We start from the raw sequence: 26,003 nt of genomic DNA, 5'->3' as shown, positions 1-26,003 counted from the left end.
ATGCTCAACATCATTAGCCATTAGGGAAATGCAGCTCAAAACAACCCTGAGATTTTACTTCACACCAGTCAGAATGGCTAAGGTTAAAAACTCAGGAGACAGCAGGTGTTGGTGAGGATGTGGAGAAAGAGGAACACTCCTTCACTGCTCGTGGGATTGTAAGATGGTACAACCACTCTGGAAATCAGTCTGGCGGTTCCTAAGAAAACTGGGCATGACACTTCCAGAGGCCCCTGCTATACCTCTCCTGGGCATATACCCAGAGGATTCCCCAGCATGTAATAAGGAAACACGCGCCACTATGTTCGTAGCAGCCTTATTTATAATAGCCAGAAGCTGGAAAGAACCCAGATATCCCTCAATGGAGGAATGGATACAGAAAATGTGGTATATATACACAATGGAGTACTATTCAGCAATTAAAAACAATGAATTCATGAATTTTTTAGGCAAATGGATGGAACTGGAAAATATCATCCTAAGGGAGGTAACGCAATCACAAACAAATACACATGGAATACAATCATTCATAAGTGGTTATTAATTAGCCCTAAAGAGCTCAGCTCTGAATGCTGAAGATACAATTAGCATATCAAATGATTCCCATGAAGAAGGAAGAAGAGGGCCCTAATCCTGGAAAGGCTTGATCTAGCATTGTAGGGGAGTACCAGGACAGAGAAAAGGGAGGGGGAAAGAAGGAGAATGGAGTGAGAGAAGAGGACTTATGGGACATATGGGGTGGGGGGGACTGGGAAAGGGGAAGGCTTTTAGAATGTAAACAAAGAATATAGAAAATAAATAAATTAATTAATAAAAAAGTTAACCTGAGTAAATTATAGTGGCATTTTAAGCCAGCAACATGGCTGCTCTGGCTAGAGACCACATTTAAAGGCTTTCAAGGTCCATACGTTCCAACCAGAATGCAGACATGCCCTGGATTATAGTATGATCTGGCTGGAATACAGACACGCCCTTAGTACACACCTTTAATCCATAACAATGAAGGTAAGGTTAGTTTGTGGAAAGAAGCAGCCATGCTTGAAAGTGACATCTGATTGAGGGGTAGGCAAAGTGATGAATCAGGGTATATATACAGGGAGACAGCCTCAGCCTGGCTGGAGGCATTGGCATCTTAGATGTGCATAAAATATGTGAACTGTGAAAGCTGTGAAGAATAGTACATGTTGCCTGAACCAGAACTATTAGAAATTGGAATTCAGTTCTGAATAGAAACAGGCAAGAGCTACTGAAATAGGTCAGGGGCAGTGGTGGGGAGGATGTGAGGCTTCCTCGGGGTAGAAGGTGTGTGTGTGTGTGTGTGTGTGTGTGTGTGTGTGTGTGTGTGTGTGTGTGTAAGGGGACAGTGAGGGGACTGGGTTAGAAGGCATAGTCACATGGATGGAGACTGAAGCAGAGATTTGCCAGGGGAAGGGACCCAGGAAATGGCGAGTCATGCCACTAAATAGAAAAAAAAATCAATGAGGTAAATAGTTGGGAGACAGAGCTGCTACCTTCCAGGCCAGGTTTGGCTTCAATCTTACTGAAGACAGAAAAGTATATAGAGAGGTTTTGAGTAGGAAAGCAGTGCTATGAACAGAAGACTCCAAGGTAGTTCACTTGGCCTGGCCAGCAAGTGGCTTGGTGAGCAGAGAAGTAAAATAAACCACTGCAGGAGCAGTGCAAACAGGAGGCTTGTGACGAGCCATGCGGGTAACACTGGGTAATCAGGAAGATGAGGAGGGCACAGTTCATTTTAAAAATGAACAACCAACATGGCTAGGAATTTGACTGAGAACTCAAGGCTGGAAAGTAGGGGAGAGGACTCAAAGATGTCAGGGGCTTTAGTCTAAGAAAAAGGGAAAGATGTCATAAATGGAGAATGGCAAAAGGTGAGGAATTCTGTTTCACAGTTCAAGGTCATATTGTGATACCCAGGCATAAACACCCAGCAGTAGAAGATTCTGGAATAAAGTAAAAGGGGAACATGTCTGGAAACAGCAATGCCCTACGGGCCAGTCCCAGGGAAAAATCACAAGGAGCTGAGAGGGGAGATACAAGTGTGGTGACTAAAGTAGAAAACAAAAGCTTTCATAGTCCTGTGTAAAGGTAATCAAATCTGGAAAAAATATGTTAAAAATGAAAAACTAGTAGCCATTTTTATTTGAGTCAGTGTGGGCCATGAAGCTTAACAATTAACAGATGCTGGCTGTTAGTGTGTCTATGTCAAGTAACTTTTATATCTTTCCATCAGGAATTCTTCTGCAATCTTTTTATGGAGTGTCTTAAATTTATTAATTTCCTAAATTAAGATAGGACACAATGATAGCAAAGAATTACAGAATCTTCACATCAAAGTCAAATACTTCCTTTGATACATCATTGTTTAAGAAAATATTATTGAAACATAAACTCTAGAAGAATTTCTAAGAAGTCATGGTTATCTACATTATAGATATTTTCTCTAAGCCACACACTTTTAGCATTTTTATTCCTAAGTTTTTTCACTGTGTATATTTATTGTATGATGTATTAGATTCCATGGGAACATTTTCATTTGAGTGTATGTTGGATGTTGAACAGTGTTTTTAGTTAACATCAGTGACAAAATATAACTTGTGTGATGTACAAATGATAGATTAGTTCATATATGTTATATAAGATCTGCAGAGTACCAACTGGATGCATCTGGCAACAGCTAGATTACATCCAGAAGAAGCCCTGGCCCGGCACCTGATGGTTCTATTCTTTTTGGGCTATGTACTATGCTGTAACAGTCTTTTATATGTGGCATATAATTGAAACTATTCCCCCATAACTCATTCTTCTTACGAAAACCACCATGAAGGACAAGGAAGAGTGCCAAGTCCTCTTGGAGTGTACACAGGACAAGCAAAGACCTTATCATAGGATCCAAGTAAAGCCTGAGGTTTGGGTAGCCAGCCAGTCGTGATCAGAAACACTGGTCAAAATCTCCAGTCTTCTATTCCTCCCTCACCTATCTACGTGGTTACAACTGTTAACCTTGTTCTCCTGTTCAGTGGCTTTTCTACAACACACTCTATGACTTCTTCCTTGGGAATCAGAACCTTTCTTTGCTACATGGTTTTTTAATGCATCTATATCCCAGCCTCATTGTTGGCTTTCAGGTAAAAGATGAAGGTCCTCTATTTTCTGACCCATGTCTAAATGCCTCCTTTATGACAATTGCCGTGTTAGATGACCATATGCTTCCCAGTGCTTCTCCTTTGGACCCCTTTAGCACAGCTTACAGCCTTAACCATGATGTCTTGGGACATAGAAACTAAGAGTTAAGAATAAACAATAAGGCCCGAGAGACCTACAGGTGAGGATAGGAACAAGCAAGCTGGTGGGGGTGGAAGTCATGAAAGATTCTCCTGGCTTCCACTACTCTGGTCATCTTGGGCCATCAATACTCTGACTGCCACTGTCCCAACTGAACCTAGGAGTCTTGCTTGAAGTATGGCCTTCCAGAACACACTCACAGATGCCAGAAAGATCCTGGCTTTCTTCAGCAGCTGACTGGTTTATATCTTAGCATATTTTCTACAACATCCCGATTAGAGATTCATTCTACTTTGAACTTTCTTATATTTATTTTATATACACTAAAATATCTCCATCTGAACTACACAGCTAAGTGTTCCCAAGTGTGCTGGCACTTTAAAAGATATATAAAATGGTTTGAGTGGAAGAAAGAGAAGGTAGAAATGTGATTTAAATACAATCTTGAAAATAAACAAACAACAGAAGAAATACATGCGTGCAAATACTATGTGGTCATTATCAAGGTCATGATTAAGAACATTCCCATGAGATCTTGAGAGATGACTTGGAGAGATGGCTTGGAGTACTGCTCTTACAGAGGACCTGTGTTCAGTTCCCAGCACCATCTCCAGCTCCAGGAGACTCAACATTGTTTGGCCTCCATAGCCACCTGAATTCATGTAGATCCCCACCCAGAGACATGTATATTATACATATAATTTTAAATAAATAAGTAAATAAATAAATAAACCAATAAAATAATTCATTGCCTCAGAAAGCCTCTTCCCAGGTGGCATCACTGTACCCGTGGCTGGTGATTATTACAAATATTGTCACCTTGCCTATTCTTGAACTACACATAAAATGAATATTATTGTTCATTTTGTCTAACTTGTTTTACTATTTACTATAAAGTACTTCAGTGCTGTTACATATAGTAGGTTGGTCTTTTCATTGTGTGTTGTATGTTGTTCTGTAAAAAAAACAAACTTAACCATTCAAATACTACATTGGTTATTTCCCATTTGGGGATGTTATTATAAATTATTTGTGAGCATTTAAAAATACATGTGTGTACAAGTGTGTGTGTGTGTGTGTAGACAGGAAGACCTCAATACTTATTCTCTTGAGCATGTATTTACATATTTATATTTATTTTAAGCAGTTGTCCAAAAGCTATGCCAATCTCCATTCCCAGTTGACAATTCCTTGTCATTTAGTATCAATCTTTCTACTGAACTCAGTCATTTTGGAAGAGTGCAGTGCTGTGCCATACGGCTGTAGTCTGTTCCCAGATGAGGACCGACACTGAATACTTTTTCATCTACTTCTTAGCCATTTAAATGTCAATCCTTCTTCCTCTAGAGTGCAAATATGTACAGAGAGTGTTACAGGATAGGGGATTGCTGCCCTCTTGGTTTTTCTTTATTTTGTTTGAAATGAGGTCTCACTCTGTAGCACCAGACTAGCCTAGAATTCATTGTGTATCTCAGGCTGGCCTCAAACTCACAGAATCCTCCTGTTTGACAATCCTAAGTCCTCAGATTTCGGGTGTGAGCCACCATGCTCATATCTATCAGAGGGAGGATGTTCTGTGACCCTCAAAGGGAGATGTGGTATATTTCTACCCAGAGAGCATCTTGTTTTCACAGGGACTAAGAAGCTCAAAGAGGGTGGATGGATATCAGGGATACTAAACATTCTGAAAGTAATCCTCTTGACAAAAGATTGTCCTGCCCAGTCATACAGTACACACTAAAAATTTCAGATGTGGAGAAAAAAACCACTATGAAGTAAGGCAGTCAGAAGAACAGATGAGATGTAAATGACTAGGTAACACTAAGACAGTTTGGTTTACTCCTCTATGTCTGTATCAACAATGTACAAATCAAATTTTGGGAAGGATTTCATTTACAAATGTTCAACACCCATAGGTCAATGACTACAGCAAAAACTATCTGGATGTCCTCTTTTATTCTTGCCATCCTTTCTCCCATCCCTGCTATATCTGGAGAAGCATGTAGAGAGATAGTCTATACCCTTTGTGTTAAAAGAAAAGCAAAAAGCAAAATGCTTGTTCATTGAGTGCTTCAGACATTAATAAGAAACACAAGCAACTACTCAAAAGACTTTCTGAGGTAGTCAAGTCCCTTTCGACTTATAAATAGATGGAAGGGAACTGGAAATCCACAGGCAGATGAAGGAGAAAACACAGGTTAAACTGAACACATTTCATCCAGAAATAATAAGCTTAAGGACCACTCTAAGCGAAGATGGTATCTAGCCAACCCTTAACAACCATATGAAATGTGACTGGCAAATTGTGAATTATAATTCCACCCAGACTTCAATTCCTAAGGCTATTTTCCTTATTTAAGGAAACCTTCTCCCTGCACCACATACATTCAAGAAGAAAATCTTCTAACTCGATTATAAAATATAAGTAAGCGACAATTGCCAAATACAATAGAGATCAGAAATCTCATATTTCATGGGGTCAACCACATTTCTTTAATATATGCAGACTATGTCAAAAATACTTTTAAAAACAAAATAGGTAAACAACTGTGTTTACTCCTTTTTTTGTCCTCAACAGGTCACCATTGCCTCTGAAAATCCATAGGGTCCTAAACTCATTAGGAACAGCAGGACGGCTACACACAGTACCATTCACCTGGCTTAAGAACCAACACCTAAAGAAAGGCAGAAGGGGATGCACTCATATAGTCATCCACACACACATTTCTATCTCCAGAAGCTCTGCTATGTTAGGGCAGGCTAGGGGTGCACAGAAGCAGAGGGAAGAGGTATGAATGGCTCCGCATCAAAGAAGCAGAACTAGTGGAGCTACACATAGCTCGCAGAAAGATCTCCATTTTCTTCCCCTTACTGAGAACCCTCGCAAGTGTTTCTACCTAAACAGACTACCAGCATAGTTCTGATTTTCTGTAACGTTCGAGGATGCAGGACTGTCTAAGTGACTGAATACTGGCTACATCATATAACCTAAGATGAATGGTCTTTGAAGAGCTGAGGATATAACTCGGTGGCAGAGTGACTGCCTAGTACATGCAATGCCTTTAGTTTCATACCCAGAACTAAAAAAACAATGCCACATAATCTATCATCGGGAGCACAAGGTCCTTGTGCTCACAGGTAGCATTAGAGAAGCCAGGAATGTTAAACATGTAAGGCTTGCTTTCTTTGAGAGAAAAGATGTATAACCTGTTTTCTGCCCAGAAATCTGCGAATGGAGATGGATAATAGCCTAGATGTGCCCTGAGCTATCTAAGTGACTATCAGCCCAGATGACCGCTGCATTATCTTTACGAGCAAGATCACACCAGATCCTTCACTGGGCCCTTAAGACAACACATGTAGCCTATCTCTAGAACTCATCTTTATGGAAGAATTAGAGACTTTCAGCATAATCATGCCTCCTTGGCATTGTGGAATTGTGTTATACCAGAAAACTTTTTTCTAACTCGTACTATACCTAAGTATGCCTAAAATGAACTGCCTGGTATCAGACTCTCAAAGTTTGAACCAATGCTGTCTCCTGTGTCATGCTGAACTGCAGTTCCTTCTTGCCTCTCCTAGACTATTACTCTGTCAACCCCAGTTTTTGCAGAGACCTCCACAGTCTATTTACTAGATAGCACTCAAGAAAAGAGATAACCAGAGATTCTCCTCAAACACCCTAAGGATCCAGTTCTGGAGAATGGTGCAATCAGACAGGAAGATGCAGTGAGACTCTTCTTCCGTCTCATTTATATGTGTATAGCTCAGCCACATCCTTTGAATTTTATCACTATCCTGGATGGTAAGTCATGAATGGTTACTACCACTTTATGAAATGAATTTTAAATCACAAGTCACTGTTTAAAGGAGTAAGAGATTGGCAAATCTAATAGGAGAAATATTCCAGTAAGACCCAGCCTTTGGTGTAACTAAAATATTAAATTTTGTTATTTGGAGCAGTTCACTCAAATTTCCTCCATCCCCATTTTCTACCCTTGTTAACATGAAGGGTCTGACATAGATAATCCCCACAATTACTTGTACTTTAAATATTGTTTAACTTCAAAATGACTGGCTAGCTTCTACGGTTGAAAATGCTAGAGGATACGTTAACTAGTGACACATGGTGTAAACATACTCATGAGAAATAAATACATCTTTGCGTACCTATTTCCTATAAGAAAATATGTATGTTTAAGCAAGTGACTAATAATTTCCTGCCTTTTTGGTGACACAAGTTGACACAGGCTATGAGGTGTGTCTGATCACTAATAGGCACTGGGTATAAGATAAAAGTGGCACATGGGGATCTTTACACTGAGGGGGAAGGCATGAGGCTTTCTGGAGATTTAGCAGTGTATACTTAGCCTTGCTGATGGATTGAAATTCTCTCACAGGATTCCATCAGCAGTAGAATATGCATTTGAAGTCAAAAAAAATGCCTTGAGATAAATGCTTTCCTCAGCCAGATGGATAAGTTGACTATTTAAGAATGTACACAGGTGTGCTGAATAGTTTTTATGTCAACTTGATAAGCTAAAGTCATCTGAGAGAAGGGAATCTCAACTGAGAAAATGCCTCCACAAGATTGGGTTTTAGGCAAGCCTATAACGTATGTTCTTAATTAGCGGTTGATGGGGGTGCAATCATGGGTTCTTTAAGAAACAGCCTGAGCAAGCTGTAAGGAGCAACCCCATAAGGATCACTCCTCCATGGCCTCTGCATAAGCTCCTGCCTCCAGGTTCCTGCCCTGTTGTGTTCTGTCTTGACTTCCTTCAGTGATGAACGATTGCCAAGTTCATCAGCCAACTAAAGTATAAGCCATCTAAAGCCTTTCCTCTGAAACTGGCTTTTGGTTATGGGGTTTCATCACAGCAATAGAAACTCTAAGGCAAGTAGGACGGGAATATGACTGTCTGTAAAGTGCTTGTTGTCCAAGCATGAGGACCTGAGTCCAAGCCCCATTATCCACCAATGTCAGGCACATTGGTTCATGCTTACAATCTCAGTATCGGTGAGGCAGACACTTTGGTGTCTTGGTGGGGCTTGCAGGTCAGTTAGTACAGCTGAATCAACAAGTTTCAGGTTTAAATGAGAGACCGTGTCTCAATGCGTGTGCTTCACTGAGTTTAGGTAGAGGAAGACTAAGAACTCTATAAGAGACCAAAGGTATTTCTTCAACTTCCAAAGAAAATACGCACTAGGACATGATACTCTGTTGGCACATGATGACATCCTATCAAGTACATACAAACTTTAAAGGGAATTTATTTCCAGATCTTCACCTTCAGTGTTTCCCTTGAAATGATCTCTTCGGTGGTCTTCCAGGCCTTCAGCAATGCTAACCAAGTGCTGTACCAAGTGCTGAGCTACAGTCTCAGCCTTTGATGTTCCCTTAAGAACACATCTACCAAGCTTTCATTTCTGTCTCCCCATTTTCCTCAATACCTTTGTGCTTTTCACCAAGTTGAAGCACACCTTTGCTTACCCAGAGGCATTCAGGAAACATGACCCTTCACCATAAAAGTCTCACAGGCATCAAATGAATCAACAACTCACAGGTATGCCCCTCCAGAGAGACACATAAGAAAGGCATTAAGTCTGGTCTGTTTTATGGAGAAGATGGAATTTGCTTTACAGGTTACATGGATGACATTGTTCATTAACTGAATGACCCATCTCTATGATCCCTGGGTTTTTATCAAATAAAGTTCAGTTCTAATACAGATAAATTTAACATGAATCTACTGCAAATAGACTGATTTACTCTTAAAATGCAGGTGCTAGCCTAAACATGTGAGTCTTTCACAATTATTTTAGAAGACAAATGAACAAAAGAGTTGGATGAACAATGTACTAGAGCAAAGCAATTGTACTAGAGATATTTTATGTAAAACAAAAACCTGCTGCAGCCTCTGTCAAAAGAGATGCCCTGGGCAAGATTAGGTTTATAGAAACTGTATGATCTCTACATAGCACAGTAAAGATACCAGAGACCTTGGACAAGGGCCCCAGTTTCTTGTTTTTGGTTTCTTTGGTTTCTGGTGGAGAATGTGGGTGGATGATAGGCAAAACAAAATAAATATTCAATATTTTACAGCACTAAATTACCATGTATGAGTGACCCTAGTCTTAGTTTGTACTAATGAATTATCTACTACTATTTCCCAAATAAATCAGAGACTTACCACCTTGTGTATGACTTCATTTCTTTCTAGAGACAGAATTCCCTTACCACAATGAAACTGAAGGGAGTCTTTATAGTCAAAGCCGGGTGGCAAGGCTGCATGGAGAAGTCAGTGAAGACTTCAAAGGAAAGGGGAAGCATTGTGGGGAGGGGCACTGAATAGCAACAGCAATGCACAGCATCCTCACAGCAGTCAGAATAAAAGCTGAACTGGCCACATGCTGTTAAGTGACAGAAGACAAAAAGGGGATAAGTACTGGGTTGGGCATAGTGGAACATGCCTATAATTCCAATACCCTGGAGGGAAAGGATCACATAATCAAGGGTAGCCTGGCCTCCATAATGCTAGCATGAACTTACTAGGAAGATCCTATCTCAATGAAGGATGAGGAAGAGGAGGAGGAGGAGGAAGAGAAGGAGAGGAAGAGGAAGAGGAAGAAGAAGAAGAAGAAGAAGAAGAAGAAGAAGAAGAAGAAGAAGAAGAAGAAGAAGAAGAAGAAGAAGAAGAAGAAGAAGAAGAAGAAGAAGAAGAAGAAGAGGAAGAGGAGGAGGAGGAGGAGGAGGAGGAGGAGGAGGAGGAGGAGGAAGAAGAAGAAGAAGAAGAAGAAGAAGAAGAAGAAGAAGAAGAAGAAGAAGAAGAAGAAGAAGAAGAAGAAGAAGAAGAAGAAGAAGAAGAAGAAAGTGGAGGAGAAAGTAGCAAGGAGGAGGCATAAAAATACATTAAAAAAAAGAAAATTTCCTAAAGATACAAAACAAATCAGTGGTTACAAGAGTAAGAACACTGATTGCTTCTGGAGTAGAAGAAAGCGAATTTATGGGGGAAACAGGGCAGTTCTAGGGTCTATTTGTTGATCTGGGGAATAACTATCCAGATATGTTTGCTTTGTGATAACTTGTTGAACTATACTACATACAACTCTTATCTTTGTATCTGTGCACTATTCTACACATGGATTACACACTCATAAAAAGTTCTTAAATGTAATTGCAGGTGATTTTCATTTAACAACAAATATGACACTTAAAAGTGTGCAATTTATTTTTTTGAGGCTAAGTGAAATTCTGCTATAGCCACACTTTAGGGATCATTTTTCCTACAGAGACCAGTCAGTGGAGGTTTGAGCAATGAGTATCACTGCCCTGAATGTACAAGTTCTGTTCATTAATTTTGTTTGAGTAAAATAACCAGGATAATAATAAAATGGTAACAAAAGAAAGGTTCTCGGGCAAGCCCTTCAGAACTCCTTTGAGAGGCTCATTCTGAGTCATTTATAAGTCAGTTGGGAGAGTGAATTAAGCAAATTACATCCTGCTTACTCAAATTGCTGGAATCATGATCCATGGGTGTAGGAACAGTATCTTACCCACAGCTCATGACAAACCTTCTGTACAGCTCAGGAATGCCCTGTGTATATTTGTGGAACAGTGAATCACTGAAAAGGTTTCCAAAACTATCTATAAAAAACTGGCACATGTGCTACCAGTGTTAAAAAGTGTAAGGCATCTTATGGTTACATATTTTGACACAATCTGCAGCATTTAGGCAGGTTTTTGAGAGGCAGAAAACAGTTATGTTGAGTTTTGTATCTGCAAAGTCGTGAAACCAGTAAGTGATTTTAGGGGTACTGAGAAATGTTCGCTTTGAAAATATTATTTAGCACTCAGACTTATAGCTAACTTGGTTTGGAGGAGAGGGTCTCGTGTAGACCAAGTTTGCCTCTAACTCACCATAGGTAAGAGAATGGCTTTGAATGTCTCATCTTTCTACCCCTAGTTCCTAAGTACAGGGATTACAGACGTTACCATCATGGCCAGTTTAATGGTGCTGAGGATCACATTCGTGGCTTCAAAGACACCAGACAAACACACTACCATTGAGCTACGTCCCCCCCGTACTGCACACATCTGTGCTTTAAATGCTCTTATCTCATGACAGAGTGGTGGTAAGGAAAGGCACTGTGGAAGACAGAAGTGTCTAGCATTGACAGTTCAATCAAAAAAGTAGGCATTCTCACTACCGCTTCCATTAGCAAAACATTCAAATGTCAGATGAAGAACTGCACTCTAGATCCACCAGGAAGCATAGCTAAATTTCCGGTTATGAATGATGAAACAGATTGTACCGACTCCATCATGCTGAGGACAGGGGGATAGCTTTCAGAGAGGCATGTATGTATATGCCATAAATCATTCTCATGAAAAGATAATTACTAAATCACTAGAGGAGAGAGAGAAAAAGAGCTTTAAGGGCAATGATTTGAAAGCTTCTCAAATTAATGTCCTCACAGTTGGCGCTTTGTTTTCAGTGCACGTTGGTAAAAGATGCTTTGGGACATGAATTCACTTTGTTGAAGGAAATAATGTAATTCTAGTTATTAATCACTTTAATTTTAAATGTGCTTTGTAAACAGAGAAGACTGGAGACTTCAAGAACAATGTGGAAAGCACACGTAATTAGATGCTTAATGGGTTCCTTTTGAATTTCTGTTGGGGATAACGAAATCAAAGAGCTTCAAGGCTCTAGGAAACCTAAGTGTACATACGTAATTCGAGAAAGTTCTGTTTCATTTTGCCAACTAATAATGTCACAAAGGGAGGGAAATTAAGCCTTGCTCTCAATAGCAATTACAATAGATTATGCTGAATGAAATCATATTGTTTCATGAGTCAAACTTCTCTGTCGTGTAATTTAGCAGTGCCTTCCTGAGGCACCACAAAATAGAATGTTCTGTGATACTTCAATCCAGAAACCTTGCCAGAAAACATAATGCTGCTTTGCAGACCTCCTCCAGAGACCGACATGAGCCAGGATGTGGTGTTACGAACCAACCACCAGAAGATTCCCTCAGCATGAACCACACTTGCTAAAGATCACCCAGCCATACCAAACAGAGGAGAATACAAGATCCACAAGCATCTTCTGGAAAATTTTTCCAGTCTTTTAAAACAATGACTTGCAAAGTTTTGCCTCTACTACCCCCCCTCTCCCCAGACAGGATCTTTGAGTATAGCCCAGTACATCTTAGAACTCATCCTTCTGCCTCTTTCTCCCGAGTGCTGGGATTAGAGTCATATGCCACTGTTCCCAGCCTGCATTCTCCTAACCCGGGAGTTTGTGTGTTTGTGTGTTTGTGTGTGCACATGCACAGGCGTACATGCCCGTGCACACATGTGAGTGTGTGTTACCAAATACAAATGTAGTTTATAATATGAAACCATTGCACATCTTGAATCAAATAGAAGAAAGACATATGTAATAATCTTTTTTTTTAATTAAACAGAACCAAACTAATGGCCTTGCCCTTTATAAACTCTCACATCAGACAGCAGACTTTCTGTTTTAATTAGCTAGTATATATTAGGAAGACTTTGTAAATAAGTATAAACCTCATACTGTGGCCATCATGCATGTAGTCAGGCAGGTGGCTGAAGAGTGTAATGGAGGCTGGGTTCTTTATTGTTAATCATCTAACTGTTCAAAAAGCTCTTGATTCTTTATGTTTTCTGTATCAATTTCTAATTGAGATTAATCATTTCTAGATCTCACTGGCCCATTTGAAGACTGAATGAAAAAGCAAGCTACTAAAGTAGCACCTCATAGGAAGGGTTAACTCTCACTCCATACACAGAACGTGTAAAGCATGGTTGTCACTAGCTTCACTCCACTTGGTTTGATGCTTAGCCTATACTGAACAAGATACCTGACCTCTATGAACCTCAATGTAGCCATTTGCAATATATACATAGTATTATTTACTTCACAAACATATTTGAAGGACTAACAGAGATTGCCGAATAAACACATTGTTCTAGAGAAATGACTGGGGTGAAATAAACAGATGTTAGAATACAATTAATTAATCATTAAGAAAATTCAAGTTTGAGGTCAGCCTGTTCCTTACAGGGTTCTAAGCTAGCCAGGGCTACACAGTGAAAAAATGAAGAAGAGAAAGAAACAAGAAAATTGATCATTTGTTTACCACTTTATAAAGTTCTGAACACTGACTGTGCTTAGAGTTTAGACACAGAATTTATGAAGAATCACTACAAAAAAAATCTTAGTTTTATTCCTAAGCCATCAGTGCTTGTCCTAGTTAAAAATAAACCATAATAGCTCTTATCAACAATAAATAAATCATTTCTTCATTCATGCTATTTTTTTAATATGTAATGAGCTCTGGGATCCGAGTTCATGAATCAGTAAAGCTAGGCTCTCATTGGAAGCCATTGAAAACAGGGAAACTTTGAAGTAAATTCTTAGAACACGATATAAAGAAGTAATTTCCAGACTAAGTATGAAGAAATCCTAGTGCTGTCTGAGGACTCTTGGCAGTGGCCCCGCTGAGTAACTAAATGAAAATTTGATGATATTAGTAACTGAAGTAGGCACTGGTCAAATTGAGATATGCTTTCAGCTCTACCCAGCCACACAGAAGACACCTAACTTCTCAGAGCGGCTTGAGATTCTTCATGTATAGGCCCAAGACTTGATAAATTATGAGGTTTTCCCAGTATGTACAGCTCCCCAGCTATGCAAAGAAAATGAAGCAAGAGTACTCAGGGCAGCTCATATTTAACTCTCTGGCTTTTCTGGATGCCTAGGGGACACCTGTTCATGTCGGTATTTAGTTCTTACAAAATCTGAGATGGGTAGCAAAATACTCATGGGAGGAGAAAAGGGAACTCTGTCGTAGATGATAGGCCAGCAGGGATGTACCATGGCTAAGTAGGCACAGATGCAGGTGCCCATGTACCCATATGACATAACCAATGTGGGGACCTGGGTTTGCTCAGTGCTAGCCACGTTCCTGCAGGGTTTTGCCACAAGTTAAGAAATGGTAAGAGTTCCAGTAGCTTTAAAGAGTAAGGAGAAACTTTATCAATCACAGATCAGTATGCCCTTAGCCACCTGGAAAGAACGGGAAGTTGTCTATCCACCATGTAATTGTCACAGCCTGGGCCCAGGAGCATCATGTGGCAAAATAACTCGAGCATTCGACCCATGGAGTTCACAGCAGTAAATTCCAAAAGCCTTACCTTGACAAAAGGTGTTGTTAACCCGTTTATATCCTTGTAGGCATTCCATCATTTGGGTATATCCATGATAGGCTGTAAATGGAGGGGGAGGGGGAAAGTTATTTGTTATGATTTAAGTTCTTGTGACCTGAAACTGCTAGATGAGGTGCCCTTTACCGGACCAATAGATTGATGTTTTATAAGCTATCAGTACTAGTAGAGAGTTCCAACCTCATGCTTGTTCTCAGTATACTTCCTATTTTGCAATAGCTGTAATCCTAGGAAGTTGCCAGCAAATCCTGACTGTATTAACTGAATTGCAAGACTGCTTTGTATTACCTTCCAATTAGTGATTAAATATTCCTATCATAAGATACATTCCCCTACAGAGACCAGATAACCTCTCAGTGTTTCCCTCTGCTTAGGATTCTATGCTAATTTTCTTCTAAAACTGTGAGAAGGCAATTGACTTGTTCGCACTAAGCATGTTGCTAACAGATGATAAACTAGTTAATGAAATAATTTACAGACTTAAAGTTGAGTTTTCAATAGCAAAAAATATATGTATCAACAATGAAAAGTTTTTGTATGTGGCTAAACAAAAACTTCATTAAATGAAAGCCACTTGAAAGTTGAAGTTTGAACTATTTGAAGAAAAACAAAACGAAGTACAAACAAAACAAGGTCATGGAACCCCAAGCATCATATCTAGTAGCCAAGGGACGTCTGCTCTCTTCCAGTATGAATACAATTTAGAAAGCCATGCCAAACAAGGGAAGGAAAGATCTAAAGAAGAATGTGACCTTGAGTGTGCTTTGTCGGTGACGAGTCAATTTAGACAGTACAAGCACAGGAAACGCCAAGATGTTAGAGTTCACATCATTCCTCATTCCTACCGCTCTGAAACCAAAGCCATCTCTTCAATTCATATGTCGAATGAGCCATGGTCTTCTTTCCACAAACGTTTTGTTACAAAGAGCAACTTTGTGTTTTCCCATTCAGCTGAAGTCATCATCAACACTGAACTGTGGACTAATAACACCATGCAAAGCAGTGGGTTCGAGCCCAGATGATGCAATGCTAGACACAAAGGGCTGGAGGTCAGGAACAGCCTTAGGAACTGGGAGAAATGATATGAACCCCTTAACTCCTAACTCTGTCACTCTTGGCTCCTTTGGGAATTAGAAAAGAGAAAAAATAGAAAGAGCGAAGATGGAGAAAAGACATGAAGAAGTAAGCAAATAGAAAAAACAAAAACAAACAAACAAACACAAAGGGGAAGAAGGGAAAAGTGTTAAGCAGACCAGAACCCAAGCTACAGGATCTTCTCTCACCCTCATCCTTAAACCTAACAGAGGGAAACATCTCACTACCACAACATGATTAGACACACGGCAAATGAATGGTACACGGCTCCCAGAGCAGATGGCAGTGTGTTTTTAGCCATTTAGATGCAGATTCCTGGTTAATGACTCATCAGAATCAACAGGAATGACAGTGGGGGCAGTCAAGTTTGTGTCACCCCAACTCTAAAACACCATGTTCTTTAAATAATTCCAAATGTATCCCAGAGATCCCTTCAGTCAGATAACCAAAATAATTTAGGTAAACAGGTCTTTAAGTAAGGCAGGATCATTATCATTCGACCAGCCTGCCTTGTGGAAATCCATCCTGCTAACCATCATTGGCCCTCTTGGAAAATCCATGTGAGACATTCTTTCACTACGGAGGATCTCGTGGGATTTTTTTTCTCTCTTTAATGAAGAACTAATGTTCACAAACTTTAGCAGGAATTTTTGTAAATGAGTCTTCTAACAATCGCTAAGAGTAGTGTCAGTGAATATAATGAATACTTCAGGTTATCAGAGACCCTGTATGTTTAAGAAACTAGGAATCCAAATGACAGAAAAAGGAGGAGGTAGTTTACAGTAAATTACCATGCTGGGAGAGTAGTTTTAAAAAGAGAGGTAGTTTTTTAGGTCGTACAAAAAGATTTAAAAGACAAGTGAGAAGCTGGAGAGATGGCTTGGGAGTTAAAAGCACTTGTCGTTCAGTTTCTATCGCCTACATGGTGGCTCACACCATGCACAACTCTACTTCCAGGGGATTTGACACCTTCTTCTGAACACTGTGGGGACCGAGCACAAAGGAGGTATACACAAATAAGCAAGCAAAACACTCAGACATATAAAACAAATACACTTTCAAAGGTTTAAAAGACAAGTAAGAGTATCAATCCAGTCAATAATTCTTAAGATGAGTAAATAAAAATCATGTGACTATAGCAAATGAGATGCCTCTTCTAAGAAGAGGGGGAGAGACAATTATAAAAGTCTTCAGCTTTATGAGTCAAAGACTGACGACTGAGAAATAAAAAAAGTCACTTTTGGGGGGCGGGGGGGGGGGCGGTGGAATGCACAGAAGTTTAAGAAAACTTAACCTGAAACAAGTTAGTACTGCATTTCTAAGATGTTTTCCTTTGAAATCTGTCAGAGTTAATGCTACATTCAAAGGTAAAGCTACCATCTATTGTAGAGAAGAGGGTGATGGAATGGTGTAAACCTGGATTTATTCAAATAACAGTTTCTGAGAGCAAATCACAGCACACTGGCGCTGCAGTCACTAGGGACTGACCAGGGCAGTAAAAAGCAGTGTTAAGAAAAAGGGGCAACGTATTAGGTTCTATAATTACGCATTCCTTTTTCACAGATCAGTAAGCAGTCAATTCCCCCTTCTGAGCTTCTTTTCCATGAAGGAAGACATCTGCAGCATAATGAAATGTTTAGCCTAGGTTGTGGAGACAGACAACATTTTCATTTAAGGAATCTGACCTAATGAATAGTAACTGCGCTGACTTTTTATAGGGTTTGAAACACTTGTTCACATCTTACTAGCCATCTACTCCCTATTCCCTAGGGTCTGAAAAGCTGATTTTTTTCTCACCAATTCTTCACAGTGCATTCCCTACATAAGTAATTGAACTGCAGAAGGTGACTGGTAACTGTTTGAGAAGACAGAGGAGAAGGAAGAGAAGGAAGAAGAAAAGGAGGAGGAGGGAAAGGAGGAGGAGGAAAAGGAGGAGGAGAATAAGAAGAATAGGAGAAGGAGGAAGAAGAGGAGGAGGTGGACCAGGAGGAAGAGCTGGTATCAAGGTTTTAATGGACTTGCAATGTCTAGGATCGCAGGTTGTAGCACTATGTTCTGGAATGCAGCCAATGATTTCTTTGAAGGTCTAAGAGACTCGTGATTAAGAGTCACAGTAAGAAAAGATGTATGTTCCATTAACTGCAGAGGAATGAGATGTCACTTACATTGCTTCTTGGGGCATTTCTGGCATTTGTTAAAGCCCCAGGAGGTCCCCACTGTCCCACAGCAGTCCTCTTGCTTTGAAAGGCCAGGGAGTGCTTTGCCACACTGCAATGAGGTGTGAAAGGAGGAGGTTAACTGAGTGCAGGATACCCACAGCCCCAGAGCTGGGGAGCTTCACAGTCACTTTACAAACAGTTCCCTCGATACCATGCAATTACAGAACGAAGGAATGGCTATAAAACTTTGAGGCCAAATACTAGGACAGAATCAATAGACACCGGAGCCCAGGAGCGTGTGTCCATATATGAACTCTTTTGTACTTTTAAAGTCTTAGAAAATCCGAAGCAATGGCGCACAGAGACTTCTGGGTTTTACCACTTGCCGGGACTTTCCTTGCCTGCACCCTGCTCCCTCACCTGGGGAGATATGTCAGCGTTCGCGGTTCCCCCACAGCAATCGCTCGCCCAAACATCCCTTCATCGGCTTGTTTTCTCATTGCTCCTCTGTTGTGCGATTATTGAGCATTTGTAATAATGTTCTGTGAACTGGGATGCAAAGATGGCTATGTGCACTGGACTGAAATGTGTAGCCATAAAACTGCAGAATCAGCTATGAAGTAGACAAGGAGGGAATCACAGAACCTACAGAGGGCCAAGCAGGGACAGGCCAACACAGGACAATACAGTAAATGACTATAGGCTGAGCCAGATCAGCTCTGTCAGAGACTAATGCTGCAGGGATATCAGCCAAGCTAGAAAGGGGCTGGCAAGTTGAAGCAAGAACAGCCTGAGTAGTCAGACCGGATATCCTCAGAACTACGGCTCAATACTGTCACAGGTTAAGGTCAGGTGAGATGCCATGCCAACCATAGAAGATCACACGACACTAAGGCTTAGCACTGAACTTACTTAGAATTATCTAGAAAATAGATCCTATCTTACAAGACCATCCAAGGACCAGATGGGCCATGGCACTCACTTGACTCTTACTTCCCAGCTGTACAGGATAAGCTCACACTCCACGTCTCTGACTTGTGGACATATGTAGAACATCTAAGGAGTTCCTCTGTTTTTCCAGGAAAAAGAAAATCCTCAAAGGGTTCCCAGAGTCGTCTTTTCTAAAACGAATCTGATAGCATTACTCTACTGACTAATGACTTCCAGCAGCATTGTCGTTGTCCCCTGGCAGGCTACAGAAGACCTCTCTTGCCCCACTTCAGGCAGTAGCTTGTTGTCTTCTACCTCTGAGCATCTATTCAGACTTGGCAAAGGATCCTTTATTGTCTGCACACCTCGTGCCTTTTTGAATGCTGTGTTCTCTCTCTGGAAAAAAAAATGCTATCTTTTTTTTTTTTTACTTTCCTCAAACTTTATTTCAGCCATGAGGTGCAGCTCTGGCTCCTCAGCTCTTGATTCCTTTCCTTCAAAGATGACTCTACACAAGTCCGCTGCTACCAGTGTCGGTCCAATGCATAGGAATTAATGACTTGTTATCCTTACATCCCCAGATAGGACACATAACAAATGTCCAGTCGTGCAAAGTGGAACAACTACTATGGGGAAAGCTATCTGAAGCTAGCATAGAGGCCCCAGGCTAGGAGGGCAGTACATGAAGAGAGAAGGTCAAGGACAACAGCCCTCCTGAGAAGGACAACAAGGCAGAGACACAACTGGCAACTGTCTATAGACAGGGTTTCCCCATGCTGGGTGCAGGCATGCTTCATTCCGAGTAAGGCTCTAGTAACGGTGTACACATCAAAGGAGACTCACACCAGACACAGCCCACTGCTGACATCCTTGGCCTTTATGAAGTTTTAAAAATTTTAATAATTTGCACAAGCATTATATGCTTTCTAAAAGCAGTACATGATCGTGTTTAAAACAGTGATTGAGACCCAGAGGACTGGGTACGAATTGTGGTTCTAGGCTCATACTCACACAGGTGAACTTTTTTACGCATAACATGGAATAGATAATCACATCTTTCTACACGGTCATGAACTTGAAAGGTAAAAATCTATGTACAATTCTGAGTATTATACCTGACACATATAATTGCTAAGAAAGCTATCGCTACTATAACTATCGTTTATCATTATTATCATTGTTATTGTCATCATCAGTCATCATCTTCATAATCATCCGAAAGTTACTTGTTCCAGATGTGACCATCCAGGGAGCAGGGTGCATGAGCATATTGGAGTGCACTGTGAGTCTTCTGTGAATCAAGCTGCTTAGTCAAACTGTCCACTTAAAAGTACCACAATCAACAAGAAATGTATTTATAGGACCAATAAAAGTGAGTACTGAAGACATTTTGAGTTGGCCCAAGTTTTGAGAAGAACCTAAAACTTTGTATAATAGAGTCCTATAGTAAATGAGCAAGGCCTAGGTCATCACATCCATGACACCTTGGGTGTTACTCCGAAGGTAGAAAGAAATAGGCATACTTTTTTTGAAAGAAGGAGGAAAGCAAAGAGGTTGGACAAACATTGTGTATGTGACTGTTACACATCAGTGCCCCAAAAGGAAAGCCTGTGGCATGGCGGATCTTTATAGCCATGAGCGCTAAGTGCTGAATGGGAATATCCCATCCCAGAGCTGGATCTGTACCAGGGCTAAAGGAGGAGGCAAACATGCATGCTTAGTGTACACACACACACACACACACACACACACACTCTAAAGGAAGAGAAAGAATCAAGGTGAAGACAAACTACTTGAATCAAGATTGTTCCCCAGACTCCTTGAGCTTAGACACAGACAACTCAAACCCAAAGCATGAAGATTAGAAGCTGGAAAGGAAAGGGGACAGTGACTCAGGTATAAGACACACGACAAACAAAAACACAGAGGTCTCCATTGCTGAATCCTAGCTGCCAACATCTGTTTAACATTCGCTCCTAGTTTCATAAACTGGTTGGGTTTATTTGCGACACCAACCACTTTACACACAGCTCATTCTTGTACCAGACTCTGGGCTCTTCTCTTAATCAGGCAAAGCACTCAACACTTGCCGATTTTATATGCTCAAAATGTTAGTAGCAGTTAAAATCCAATTTTCACCTTGGATTCCTAGAATGTTTTATTTGGTAGGGCAAAAATAAATCATTTCCCTCTCCTGGGCCTCCAGAAAGGTACAAGGTTTTCATTACACAATCCAAGCTGCTTTATCCCATGGCTTTGTTTTTGCAGGTCTACGGCCAAGAGCAGCACAAGCCATCCAAATTGATGGAATAAATGGGATGCGTAGGTGGTACCACAGCACTGGGTATGTATCCTGAAACTGGGTCTACACAGCGTAGGAATGAGCTCTGAGGGGTGAAGTCATGGTTATAAGGTACAAAGTTTTCTACCGGTCCGTCCCATCAGCTGTTTATTTATAAAGAGGCTTCAGTGTGTAGCAAGAAGCATGATGTGAAAGACCTCTGAGGCCACACTCAAAGCTTTTTCCCAAGTCCACTGCATGCTACAAGTCTTATCTGAGTATAGTTGAAAATAATCAGAGTGGTGGCAGTAGGTTTAGGCCAAAGGGCGTCTCTTGCGCACTGAAAGGCCACAGTGAAGAGAATAACTAATCATGGAATGAGGTTGGGATGCTCTGCTCTAAGACTAGGGGGATTCTCCTTCTCAGCAAGATATACTCATGGGGGCATAGATGTCCCTAGCCCCATTTGTATTCAGGGATCAAGGTGGGTTTTACAAGTGGAAACACAAATAGACTTCCTCCCATGGAATCATTATCCACATACTCAGAGAAAGACTATCAAAAATTCATACGTCTGTACTTTACCAAGCCAGACAATTCTAGCTCCTCAGAAAGCTCCCATAACCTTCAGCACTAATGTCTGCTAGGATCCAACCAGGGCAGGGCAAAATACCAGCTTATAAGCAGCTAGTAAAAGCAGGATTCAAACCTAGAATTCCCAGGGCGCCAACGTTAGAATTTGAGTATCCAGTTAAGACCTATTTTCCCCACTAGGGGTCCTCAGTATCCACAGTCTTTGCTTTGTTTCAATATGGCAGGCTTGAGTCACATGACCTGATTTTGGCGCTCTTAAGTTACTCAATAACAACAACAAAAACAAACAAACAAAAATAAAAAACTCTAACTTTTAGACTAATAATCTCAGGTTTCTAGTGGAAATATGCCCTACGTTGGTTCATCAAATGTAGAATGATGCAAGATATTTCCTATCCATTCACATTGAGGCACTGAGAGGCCAGTGATTGGAGGGGAGAGGGGAGAAGGTGCTAAGAGAAGGAGGGGCGGAGAGAGAGGGAGCCTGGGAACTGCATGAGGGAGCAGAAGGGGAGATACCCAGATCCAGATGTTGTTAGATGTATTTCTGGTGTGCTGAGAGGTTAGAAATATTGGGGTAAGATCTTATCATTGCAAATTGGTTTTATGTAATTGGGAGTTTCATATACATAAATATATTTGATTAACTATTCAAGTTTAAGAGTCATGCTTTGCCGGATACTTGGAAGGAGTGGGTGCTGGGCAGGAAAGAGAGACATGCCAGGACTTGGAGCAGAGGCCTGGCAGGGTGGTACTACATTTTAATTATTTCCCACTATAGGATCCAACCAGGAAAGAGCAAGCAGAGTGTTCAGGCAACCATTCTCTGAAGACCAGCTGGAGGATGGAGCAGAGAGAAGCCTATTTGTGGACAAGATGGTAATGTTGAGATACAGCAAGCAAGCCTATTGTGTGCTGAAGAGTTTTGGCAGACCTGAAGACCCCAAATCACAGGCAGAGAGGCCTCATCTCCCAACATTAACAATCTTTCGCTGTAAATGTTCCTACCTAATGGGTGGCGGTGGGAGCTGAGCCTGGTGGGTCATTTCTCAGGAATGCCCAGAATGCAAAGCAAATGACCCCCACGGTTTCTTCCAGGTTTAAGAGTCTGAGGTCAGTATGTGCTGCTAGGTTACATGACTCTGTTTAGAAAATACAGACTAGTGCAGAATAGAGTCAAGTTCAAATACTGCTGTCCAAAGTTTATAATGGGGCCAGGTCTGGTGGATGCATCTTAGTCCCCTCCTTTGTCTGTTTCTGCTTCATCCCTGGAGTCTTCACCAGCTCTAAACTTTTCCTACTAGACTTATGGAAGCAAGACAAAAGAGGGGAAAGCTAACAGTTCCACTGGATCTTGGCATCTGGAAAACTGAATGGTGAAAATAAATTTAGACTTTCCTTCTCTACTTATCTTTATGGGGTTCATATGTCAGAAGGTCAGGTCACTAAGAATCTCGGACTGTTGGCACAATCCATAGGGTTTAAGTGTCCTTTCATTAGCATTGAAGGTTATGGGAGTTTTCTGAGGAGTTAGAACATGTTGCTATTTGACTTGGCAATGCCAAGAGTATAATTATTTCACAATGTAAAATAATTGTAAATAATGGTATAATAGGATAAATAGGATAAAGGCCTTTAATTGTGTAGCTAATTATCAATAATTGACTGATATGAGAAATGTACTTAAAGTCTTTTTTACCTGCTTGAAACTATACATCTTCAGACCTCTACCTTACTTTTGAGGTAAAACCATAGAAGTTTGCTACTGAAGTGCAGTTGTGAGAATGTTCCCCTTTAGATCCTCACAAATCCAGGAGTGGAACCAACATCCAAGACTCACCATCTGGCAACCTGAGCTTATCATTAACATTTAATCATGTTTCACTTTTATCATTTTTGACAATGAAAACATTCACTACTAGAGTTGTTCCAGAGACGCATGATGACTGGGAAAGGCTGTTATAGACATTAGAGCCTGGTTTTATGACATTTCACATTAAAACTGACCCTCATTCCAAGAATGTTTGTTTCACTGTGTCAAGTCCTGGAGATGGGAAGCCCAGGAGTCAAGGAAGGAGAGAAGCGCTGTTGAAGGCCACTAGATGCCAGCTTTCTCACTGGCATTGGGGTATCCCTCAGATTGTCCTGCCTCTCTGGACCAGAAATGAGACACTAGAACAACAACCCTGACCTCACAGTGTAGTGCAAGTCACTGGTGAATGCCTAAGCATCTGTGGGATCAGAGCCCGTTGGGATATCCCATACTACACTTTGGTGAGCAGAATGCAGGTTGAGTCCCAGATATCATTAATTTGTCCTTCAGCTCGGGTAAAACTACAACCAGGATTAAAGGGCCAGCCATCTTACAGGCTCTGCAAAGGCTCCTGTTAAAATTGTTCAGACACTTCACTACAACAAAGTGTGGTACTCTGAATGAATATGTGTCTCATGGATCCAGAGGGAGTGGCACTATTAGGAGGTGTGTTCTTGTTGGCATAGGTGAGACCTTGTCAGAGTGTGTCCCTTTGATATCTGAAATGCCCAGGGCCACTCTTTCTTCCTGTTGCCTGCCAATCCAGATGTAGAATTCTCAGCTCCTTCTCCACCACCATGGTTGCCTGCATGCTACTGTCTTTCCTACTGTTAATAATGGACTAGCCCTCTGAATCTAGAAGCAAGCGCCAATTAAATGTTTTGATTTACAAGAGTTGCTGAGGCCATGACATCTATTCACAGAAATAAGACCCTAACTAAGAGAAAAGGGTCACCCCATGAGGACAGTAAAATGACAAGGACCAAATGTTTAGTCTCACTAGTTGATACATTTAAAAATTACAATGCAGAAATGTGCTTAAAATTATCCTTATCACATGTATGTAATTATCTTGCTCTTGTTATCAAGAACCATTTATAATGAAGTATTTGAAGTTAGACAAAAAAGACACTTTCTCATAAAGAAAACACATCATTTAGCCAAGGGAGAAAATAAATTTAAAACATTAAAGTAATGCAAAGTTTTAAAAGTACTTCAGGCATTACACTGAGGGAAAACCCAGGAGAAAAAGAGAAATCTGATTCATTGTAACTCTTGCAAAAGTATACACACAGGTCTGGGCTCAGCAAGAGCTGAAACAAGGAAATAACTCAATGGATTGGAGAAAAAGACTCCAGGGGGATGGAAGAGTTCTCATAATGCAAAGGTTCAAACATCAACTATGGGAGGAGAGGGTAAGCATGGAGCAAGGCTGCTGGGCCTGAACAAACAGGGAGCAGAGAGGTAGAGAGCAGGGGTGCTGAGCTCTGGAGAATGTTCCCAGTTAGGGCTTCAACTTCTAGTTAGATCTAAAAATTAACTGGGAGACAAGGAACTTGCCACACTGGCCCTTTCCCGATGCCAAATGAGTTTTGTATTGCTTCTATTAAAAAAAAAAAAACCCTGGCAGTTCCTCAGAAAACTATGCATAATACTACCGGAGGATCCTGCTATACTACTCCTGGGCATATATACCCAGAGTATTCTCCAGCATGTAATAAGGACACATGCTCCACTATGTTCATAGCAGCCCTATTTATAATTTTCCAGAAGCTGGAAAGAACCCAGATGTCTTTCAACGGAGGAATGAATACAGAAAAAGTGGTATATTTACATAATGGAATGCTACTCAGCTATTAAAAACAATGAATTCATGAAATTCTTAGCAAATGGATGGAACCAGAAAATATCATCCTGAGTGAAGTAACTCAATCACAAAAGAACACACATGGTATGCACTCACTGATAAGTGGATATTAGCCTAGAAGCTTGAAATATCCAAGACATAATTCACATATCAAATGATGCCCAAGAAGAAGGAAGAACAAAGTATGGATACTCTGGTCCTTCTTAGAAGGGGGAACAAAATACCCACAGGAGATACAAAGTGTGGAGCAGAGTCTGAGGGAAAGACCATCCAGAGACTACTCCACCTAATGATCCATCCCATACACAGTTACAAAACCCAGACACTATTATCGATGCCCACAAGTACTTGCTGACCAGAGCCTGATATAACTGTCACCTGGGAGGCTCTGCTGGTGCATGACAAATACAGAGGGGGACACTCTCAGTCAGCCATTGGACTGAGTGCATGGTCCTCAATGGGGGAGCTAGAGAAAGGACCCAAGGAGCTGAAGGGGTTTGCAGCACCATAGGAGGAACAATGATAGGAGCTACTCAGTACACTCAGAGCTCCCAGGGACAAAACCATCAACCAGATGGTAAGCATGGCGTTACCCATGGCTCCAGAGACATAGGCAGCAGAGGATGGCCTTGTTGGATTAGAGGAGGAGAGACCCTTGGTCCTGGGAAGGCTCGATGCTGCAGCATAGGGGTATACCAGGACAG

The 26,003-nt window shown here is 40.9% G+C and overlaps 1 protein-coding gene across 7 annotated transcripts in view; it reads right to left on the bottom strand.

Moving 5' to 3' along the window:
- Ltbp1 (latent transforming growth factor beta binding protein 1) overlaps positions 1-26,003 on the bottom strand; it is a 397,974-nt gene that overhangs the window by 130,275 nt on the left and 241,696 nt on the right. For all 7 annotated transcript variants that reach the window (XM_052186373.1, XM_052186374.1, XM_052186375.1 and 4 more), the window contains 2 exons: positions 17,821-17,923; positions 14,531-14,602 (listed from right to left, as the gene is read on the bottom strand). In XM_052186373.1, coding sequence (XP_052042333.1) covers positions 14,531-14,602; positions 17,821-17,923 — 175 coding nt within the window. The remainder of the gene's footprint in view (positions 1-14,530; positions 14,603-17,820; positions 17,924-26,003) is intronic.

The sequence above is a fragment of the Apodemus sylvaticus genome, chromosome 6 (assembly GCF_947179515.1).
Source record: "Apodemus sylvaticus chromosome 6, mApoSyl1.1, whole genome shotgun sequence".
In the NCBI taxonomy this organism is placed as follows: domain Eukaryota; kingdom Metazoa; phylum Chordata; class Mammalia; order Rodentia; family Muridae; genus Apodemus; species Apodemus sylvaticus.
Note: the sequence above shows the minus strand (reverse complement) of the source record. Positions and strands in the feature narration are given on the sequence as shown.